Source organism: Phoenix dactylifera, chromosome 13, assembly GCF_009389715.1.
Source record: "Phoenix dactylifera cultivar Barhee BC4 chromosome 13, palm_55x_up_171113_PBpolish2nd_filt_p, whole genome shotgun sequence".
NCBI classification, from domain to species: Eukaryota; Viridiplantae; Streptophyta; class Magnoliopsida; order Arecales; family Arecaceae; genus Phoenix; species Phoenix dactylifera.
The window spans coordinates 12881679-12891333 of NC_052404.1; the positions used below are offsets into that span (position 1 = coordinate 12881679).

At 40.0% G+C, this 9655-nt stretch overlaps 1 protein-coding gene and 1 pseudogene across 1 annotated transcript; both read right to left on the minus strand.

Moving 5' to 3' along the window:
* Positions 1-327: 327 nt before the first annotated feature.
* Positions 328-8420, minus strand: LOC103721979 (annotated as a pseudogene).
* On the minus strand, positions 8227-9650 carry LOC120112824 (E3 ubiquitin-protein ligase XB3-like; the record flags this gene model as incomplete). The annotated part of the gene is made up of 2 exons (XM_039132703.1): positions 8227-9250; positions 9459-9650. Coding segments are annotated over 2 exons (570 nt in total), but the record flags the coding sequence as incomplete, so codon positions are not given.
* Between the last annotated feature and the right edge of the window lie 5 nt (positions 9651-9655).

The window sequence follows — 9655 nt, forward strand, 5'->3', positions numbered from 1 at the left end:
TCCTCACATACTCTTCCGTTCAAGCCTTAACATTCTCGTCAGTCTAAATGTTCAAATCCATTCAAATTTAATTACAAGCACCACGATAGGCTCATGGTCAGTCTCCAGAAACCCGTGCTGCAGTGTCCCCTAATCCACATAACCTATGGGCCCTGTCCGCTCTGATATCATTTGTCACAACCCAGGATCTCACCCAAAAAAGCTAGCCAGAAGATATTTTTAGGTTCTTTAATTCTGTATAAGTACGCAAGATTTTCTACAAATAACTGATATAGGACTAAACACAAGCCCACACGAGTCTATCTAAAAACAAATTAAAAACACTCATGATCAAGAGGATCGATTGATTGAAATCCTAGGATGAGAATTACACATCAAAAACTGATTCACAAAACAAAAAATGGTATGCAGTGGAAGGCATAAACAACAGACGATTATGCTCGGTACTAAAAGTTCCGGAAATACAAACTCGTTGGAACAGAAATATTAAGCTATGACTAACAAGGTTCCATGACTGAGTGGGTCTTAAGAATAGAGAAACCAACTCAAACAGCCGTCGCTCAGATCAATGGAGGAAGTATAACCCAGCACCATGGGTGCCTAGTTCTTCCTTCTTTCCCTTCAAATAACTGCAGGAAAAGCAGCAGGTGTAAAGAAATTGTAGCCCCGAGACTGACAACCCAAACAGCGGATGGCTTGATTAACCAAAGCTTGATTAAGAGCATGCAAAGTCCAGCAATTCAATCAGTTTGTATAATATGAATTTTAAAAAATAAAAATAAAAGTCTTGACTGTTTAGTGTGCAGGAAATTAATGTGACATTATAATGGTGGTATATGACCATCCATTATGTAGAGCTGAACTGAAAATGTAGACGTAGAATTACTTGATAACATCTGGAACATGAAAGAGACTGATATTTACCTTCAGCCGGCGGTGCTTTCAAGAGTCCAATCAGCCATTATAAGAGCAGTTACTGCAAGAAAAACGTAACCTGCTACTGTCTGCATCGCAATACTGAAACCAAGCCACTGATAGATCTTCATAGTGTAGTTCGAACATGACAAAATTTTGAACGACAACCTATGAGGAATCTGATACCCACCATTGCCTTCAGGGCTTCTAAGGTTCCTTAACAAGAGATGGCAATAGAAGTTCGAAACTTGGCAAATCAACCCATATCCAAAACCAATGTTCATTTGCGTATCACTCGCAGGTGTATAAAGCCGGTGGTTTTTCGCATAGCAAGCAATGAATGCAGAAAGTCCAGTAGAAGGCACAGTTTCTGAATGCATTAGTCGAAGGTGAGGTTGCATGGTTAAATCCATGGATGAAGAATGTTTCCATGATAACAGTGGAAGCACCACTAGTACAGAGCATAGGTTTGGACAGATTAATGGCATGCTCGCCCACATAGCCGAAATATTTGTACACTGGATGGTAGTAGAAGATGGGGAAGATAATTGAGGGGCCCAAGTACTCCCGCAGTCAAAACTTTTGCATTTTTATCAAAAATAATCTGGCATGCTTGACTTCAAATTAAGGACGACTGTCTTCCCCTGGCTTTTCTGCTGCAAGGGAAGGGTAAGATGTAGCCTAGAAGTAACAGAACTTTCTTGCTGTCTTATAGAAAACAATGTGTCAGGAATCAACAATTAAGTAATAGCTTACGTGTATGTAAGTATGTATTTATATGGACATTTGTAAGCAAGAACTGCACTGTAGCATTAAGAATTAGATGCAAGAGAAGTCTCTGATTTTGTTAGAGCTGTTCTGAAGGCCAGACAGATGGGAAGTATATATCAATAGTTTTAGAAGTATCTCAAATACTTGCAAGAATTATATGTGTATTGTTTTAAACAAATAACCTAGTCATGCTTTTGTGCCTGATAGCACTTCAATTTCATGGAAAAATCAACATCCACCATTAATCACCAAAATCAAGCCGTCTGCATGTATCATTGTATAATTTGCAAGGTAACATGCTTTGTCAGAGCACGATCCTATGGATTCCAATACACATATAATTCTTGCAAGTAATTGAGATCATTTTACATGCTTCATACCATGTCATCTTCAGATTTCAATCAGTAATTCCGTATTTATTGTTTCAAAATATGTGCCAAGTTTCATCATGGCATCTGGTAAGAAGCTAGCCGGGAGAATCCCAACAAAAAAATTATCAGTCATTTCTCGAACAAATTGGGCACACAGATAACAGTGTCTAATTTAAACAGATTCCACCAACGGAATAAAGGTTTTGGATTCTTTGCATTTACCTTGTGGCCTCTTCAGATAAAAACACGGAATCAGGATTTCTGTTCATCAGTGCAGTTTTCCAAATAATCCAAAATTTTCAATTTCATCATAGTTATTGTAGGTCTTTTTGTAGTTAAGGATCTTATAGACTAAGCAATGTAAGAAGCCAACCAAAGTTTTTAAATGCCGGCGGGACGGAGTGTCGGGGCCATCCTGTCCCATTCTTGGGAGAAAATGAGACTGGCATGGGGTCGGGATTCTGAAACTCATCCATGTAGAGAAAGAAGAGAAAAAAAAAAGAGAAAGAAAGAAAAGAAGGAAAGATGAAGAAAAGAAAAAGTGAAAAGGAGGAAGAAGCAAAGGAAAAGAATAAAAAAAGGAAGGAGAAAGATGAAACAAGAGAAGGGATAAGAAGAAAAAGAAGAAGAAAAAGGAAAGGAAGAAAGGTAAGAAAAAAAGGGAGGAAAGAAAAAGAAAGAAAAGAAAAGAGGAAAGAGGAAAGAAGAAAGGTACTTATAGGACTCTCGATGCTGCGATGAGGTGGGATGGTGAGGCATCATGTTCTATAGGAACCGGGATATCTCCGTCCCATAGGATTTAAAATTTTACAACTAACTATAGTACCTTAACTCTCTAGAGTGGTTGAACTAGAGCATGATGATCTAAAGTTGGTCTTTAGTATATTACAGGGGTAAAAAAGTAAATCAAGGAGATATTTTTTTGTCTTTAGATCAAGAATTTAAGAAAATCCACACTAGTATCAAGGAAATTGCATATCCAAACCAGTAGTATAGGAGACACTTTAAGACAAGTCTCAAGCATAACCTACAGACCTAATTTGTATAGGTTCATCTTTAGTAATGCCTGCCCCTAAGATAAATTAAACAAGGCATGGTGCGACAATCTTGTAAATAGAAGCTTAAAATATTTTACGCTGATATAATTATCATAAGAGCACAAGCAATTCAAATCATATGACTAAAATACAATTTTTTCTAGTGATGAATAAAATGGCCCTTAATTTTCTATAAGAATTTAATGTTACCTTTATGATGCACAAATTAGCACTGCTTTCGGATGACATGAGTTGCCGGTAGTTGATGATTCATCAGACTAATATCTCAAACAAATCCCAAAATCTTTATTGCACATGTAAAGAGACCACCTCTGCACTTTTCTTGATGAGTTGATGTAAACGATCAACATAAGGCTACACGCAATGCAGCATAACCCTTCCCAACATCTTCATTATATTTACTCAAAACAGCTTCTCGACCTTGAGTTTCTTCTCCCTTTTTGTTTTTGGAGAACCAACCCTGAGTTTGTCTTTATTACAGACAAATACGACATGTATCAAACAAATCCTCCGCATCTGTGATCTTAAGATGGATTGAGAATCAACATACGAACCGCATCAAAAAGTTGACACCGCTCTCTCCCTTGCTATGACTGTTGTCATCTTTCATGGGCCGAGCTTTCCATTCTATAATTCCAAACTGTAGACGTTTCTCTAAAACGCTTCTAGAAGTTGGAATGTTGGATAGAGGATTCCGAAAACGATAGAGGATAATGATGGAGGATTCCGAAAAACACGTCAAACCCTCAACAAGAAAATCAAGCAATAACATACCTGCTCTATCTGCGAACGTTATGGGATAACGCTTACTTCGAGCAAAAGAATCGCCTGCTGCAAATTCCTCGCAGTGGCCTGCGAACACACCACCAAACAGCTATACATCCTCAGTCATCGCACTCACGAGCAAAGCAAAAGAAGGAAGCTAATGGATCCAACGCAGAAGCCAACAGAGAAGAAGAAGAAGAAGAAGAAGAAGAAGATCGAGGGGAAACTTACCGTCTTGTTGACCTCGATTCCGCCCTTGATGACCTATCATGTCGCGCCGAGGAGCCGACCCAGAGGGTGAAATCGGCGAGCCCTGCACTCCAACCAAGCACCGGCGTTCTCTCCTGCCCGGTCGCCGCACTTGAGCGTGCTTATTTTGGGCCAGCTGGGTTGGGTCGCAGTTGGGCCGCCCAGCTCATCAAGGAGGGCATGGGTTCGGGTTGTATCTTTCCCTTGGATCGCATTTTACACAGGCTTTAAAGCACAGTATCAGCTTCATGATCTGTGACGCAAATGGAAGGAGAGCTTTGATCTCTTCCTAGGTGATGCCAATCTTTATGTGACTCGATGGGATGAGTACAAAATAATCGATTAAGTCCAGATTTAGGTGCTGTGTTAAATCTTGTGGGCCAAAGGCCAATTGAAAGTTTGAAGCCGGTGTGATAAAGACCAGAGGCTCAAAGCACTGGGTAGGTCTGCCGGAAAGCTAAAGCATCCTCTTTTCCTTCATTAGATTCTTGCTTTCCGAGAGGTCATGCCACAATTTTATTTTATTTTATTTTATTTTGCCGGGTTATTCCAATAAACGTTAAGGTGGCATTTGGTGCCCCCATATCCGATCACCACTGAAGTAATATATTAAATATTTTTCATTATATGAATATAAAATATAAAATATATTTCTATTATAATTTAAAATTATTGTTGAATAATAATATGAAAATAATATAATTAATAGTATAATATGGTATCATAAATATAACATTGATATAATATATTTACAGTACATTGATATATCAATTTTTTTTACTAGTTCGAAAAGAATTTTTGTCCTCAACTTTCAGTCTAAGATCACTGATCTAGAGTGATCTTGAATTTTCGACCTCCAATGACGAGTAATCTCATCACTGAGTTTGAGCAGCGATTTGAACGATGGAGATAATTTAGGATCACTACCATGTAAGATCGTCATAGTACAACCAAACGCAAATGATCTCATCATTTCCTACCTATATCACAATTAATCTTGGGAAGATCATCCCTAACCAAATGCCCCCTAACCATTATGAAAGGAGTCCATAATCTGCATGCAGCTTTGTTTCTATTTGTGCTATTCAATTAGTATTGCAGTCTTTTCTCGGTGTAAAAAAAGAAAAACACTAGTATTGCACTGCTGACTGCGCATGGCGTTGGGCAAACATAATTCCGTAATTCTTCATGCCCTTTTTAGGAAAATATTCTGGCGTTTCTTCCTTGCATGTATTGGTTTATTTTTTTTTATTCCATTTTACTTTCGTGATTTGCTAGATGAAGCTTTCGCTGTCTTGAGATTGTATATCTTTGTTACATACGTTTCTCACATAGTTGGTGTAGGTTGGTCCTTGTAAAGCCTTTATTTTGGTTTTTTCTCTGTTGTGTGCGCGGCGTTTTAATCGTTTGGAGGGTGCTGTAATCAAGCTTCTTTTCTTTTGTTTAAAATGCTGAGGAAAAGATGTCTCATATTGGCCGAATGCTACTGTTTTTTCCCCACATATATCCAGCTCCATCCTCTCCAGACCAAGCTTAAAAGAAATTATATATGAAAACTGTCCGAAGCCTGAAATTATTAATAAATTACTAGCTCGCCTCCAAATACCTGCTGTGATTTATTCCATTCTTCCGTTCTGCGTGTCGTAGTGGATGTAAGCAGTCGTAGTAATTGGTTTGAGCACTCGTCAATGCTCGAGCATTAATGGTCGTTTTTCTTTCCCCCATAGTGCTAATAATCAATTGAACTAAGCTCCAAGCATAGCATGGACATCCCAAAAGGTTTAAATTGCTTAGATCCTTCTTATCCTAAGCTTTGCTTTCCAAAATGAGATGCGCATGCCTAAAAGGAGAATCGAGGATCTCCACACTTTTTGTCACTTCTCATCCATATAACTATGAAAGCCTTGTTTCCTCTCAAAACAAAGTATGGAAGTTGGTGGAGCTTGTGCATAGTTTGGCCCAACGCATGGCGTGTGGTGTGGCAATAACTTGCAAGAGCTTTTTCTTCAAGGCATGGTGAGGGAAAGGTGAACCAGGACCAAGGCATCGTCTTCTTCTACTTGAAACTTTTCCCCCCTTTTTTTTTCCTTCTTTTACTTTCCGTTAACAAACAGTAAAGAAAGCGGACCCTCTGTTTTACTGAATGTTCATTGAATGTTCTCGTACTACTCTTCGCTCTGTTCTTCCATGCAGGCTACTGCGTCATTTTGGGCGCCTTATGTTATTTTTCTGATCCTCTGTCTATTGACTCGATGACAGGAAGGTGGCTGGCAGCCATTGAATATGTGATGGTTAGTCTAACCAGGAACCTTGACTTTCTCTGGTCTCTTTCCTTCGGTGCTCTCGTCTCTGTTCCCCAAGTCCGTCTTCTATTACTTCGTCAAGTTTGGATATAGGTACAGGATTGTGACCTATCCGGATTGATTTTATAACATATCCTTGATTAGAAACGGAGGGAATAATGTTTCTCGAATTCTATATATATTAAGTTTGTATATAGTTTATACAAAAAAAAGAGTATATTTCAAAGGCATCTTTTCTTGAAAAATAATATTTTTGTTTATATGTTTCTATATATTAAAAATTTGGTTTATTATGTTCTAAGTCTCCGCTATTATTTTGTTTAATGTATGTGAAGTATCAATATTATTTTTATATTTATTTATTTATTTGATTTGTATGAGAAAATTGATTGCTGCACTTTATCTGATTCAACCATCTCGTCTAACTTTACCTATCTTCCCTTGCTCCAAGATAACTACGGAGTGGATACGGACAATTGCCTACTCAACTTATCCCTAGAAAATGAAATAGTCTACCCATGTGGTCTTGGTTGCAGGCATTCTAATTTCGTGGTCCTGCGGTCATGAGTTTACCGAGCTACCGTGTCCAAGGCAATGGCGTAGGGACGATCCACCTATTCTTTGCATTTGAGTCTTGATAGGCTCCCAAAAATATCCTAAGAAAAACTGTCGCTAGGAAGTTACATTTTCTGATATCATACGGAAACTTCCATGGGGCACATTAGATATTTCGATCACAAACCCTAGGCCTTGCTATTTTGTGCATATATTAGGGCCCACAGCAGATATTTCACAATCCAATTTGTATGAGTTTTTACAGACTGGTGGACAGCTCGAAAATGTAAATAAATGCAAGATTCTGATAGATGGAAAACGAATCTAAGGTTCACTTGCCATTTAATACCAACCTCATGATCAATTGGATAAAGGTCAGAGTTTCACAGCATAAAAAATTTCGCTATATACCTACCGACTTTGTTCTATGAATATCTTCACAATCCAAAAAATAATCTTACAGAATTATCTTTTCCTAATAAAACCTACCACAAAGTTGACTTGGATGGAGAAAGAGTTATGTTGCCAATAAAAATGACAGATGATGCTCGAATTCTTACAACCTAAGTAGTAGAGATCTTGGGCTACATTCATATCTTTATTTATCCGCCGCGCACATTGTATATATAGAAAATAAAAAGTGTAGATGGATACATCTTGCTCATTAAGTTTGTTGTTCATTAAACTAATAATCTGATGATTAGATGTACATATGTTTGGCTAATTAAAACTTTATTACTTCTACCAAGAAAAAAAGAAAAAGAACTTCATTTATTTCACATGCATGCCACTACACTCTCAATTTCGTGTGGTTTGCTTGAACTTCCAGCCTCATCCTTACGATATAATTGTGAGGGTACTGGTGAAGTAGATATTTTTGATGGATTGGGATCTAAAAAGCTAGGGGGAAGGGAACCGAAAAAAGAACCATCATGCTTTGAATTTTAGGACTTTTTTGTTACAGAGGAGTCCTCGGAAGGGTGGGGAATTAATTTCCCGTCGATTTTATGGATGCCGTTAACCAGTCAACACCAATGCGATGAGGAGAGAGCTTAACAGCTGCCATTTGGACTTTATGATAATTTTCTCTTCCTTTATTTTATTTTTTTAAAATGTTTATCCTTCCTTCACACGGCAACTGGCCCACTCCAACCATCGACCCAATAGCACCAGCCCATCTCTCGCTCTCCAACCGAAGTTGGACCAGAAAGCATTCATCTGATAGTAAGGCTGATGGGATCCACACAAGCCAGGTCTTTCTTTATTACCTTCACACGGAGGGAGGGAAGGAAGAAAAGAACAAGGAGAAATCTCCAAAGGTAGGGTACGGGAGGCTCCTCCACGTTCCAATACACCTCGACAACTTGGTAGATCTCGGGGGCCCCACCCCCGACAAAGTTAGGTGCCACGCTATCTTTAAATAATAGAGACATGCTTAGCTCGAGCAGTTCGGCCAGGTGCCCGCATCATCCAAGGGATCCCACAAGTCCAGCCACCTAAAAAGCCAATTTTGGGACACAGACCACACGAGAGCAATGCAAAGCCAATACGGACGAACCACCGAACTGTGGTATATCATAGCAGCCACATGATAGCCGACGGCCAAACAGTCTTTTAGATTTGAATAGTTCCATCATACATATCTGAAGCTATGAAAGTAGAGAGAGGCAGAAGTGCAGCCCATCTTCTCCACCCTCCAAAGAAAGTAGACCACCCTAATCGCGGTGGATCTGGAGGTTTACAATGCTACGAAAGTAGACATGAACTCCCGGGGATTTGGCAAAAGCACGATGGTATTGGGGTTCTGCTTTTGGCTTCAGAATGCGAGAATCTACAGCAGAAAAGCCATGGACTGACTGTTCAAGCTTTCGTGTATTGGGGTGTGCTAAGGCTTGCCCACCATATCGTTGCTATCGTCTATCCGTCCTGAACCACGACCCATCCTTCTGAATGATCCCATGGCAGAAGATGATAGGCCTTTGAAGCTGCTGCTTCCCTCGCTGAAATTCCAAGAACTCCTCGACCGCCTCAGCTTTGAGCTGCCCTTGTCTCCATCATCCCTGGCCTTGGCCACGACCAGCCGGGCTATGCTGCCGCGGCAGAAGGGGCAAGCCGGAGTTGGTCGGCACAAGGTCGCCGGATGCGGCTTGTTGTGGCAGCATAGAGCCAATGTGCAGTGTGCGCACATCTCGTGCCCACAGTCTTGGACCTCAATGGTGCAGACTTGGCTGAAGCAGATGCAGCAGACCTCCGCGTCGCTCGTCTGCAGGAAATTTTCACCAGATGAATCAAATACTAACAGAGTTCGGTTCATCTTATCATCGCCTCAAACACAACACGCCTACCACTAAACCAGCATGCATCCTAGTTGCATTATAGTAAAAGTATGGTAATTACTGATCTATTGAGAAGGGAATAGGGTGGTCGTCATTCGATTCAGAATGAAACTAAAAGCAAGGATCATAGGCTACCTCGGAGATATCATCATCAATTCCATCTTCTGAATGTGCAGGGGATGGCGAGGAATACGCCGTCCCCTTCAAGATCTTCTTCTCCCTTTCCCTGTTAGCTTCCATCAAAGCTGCCTCTAACAGAGCCTTTGCATCTCGATCCAGCTCGCTGATGAACTTTAATGGCGAAGGCCAAACCAGAGGCTCTGCCGATGTTG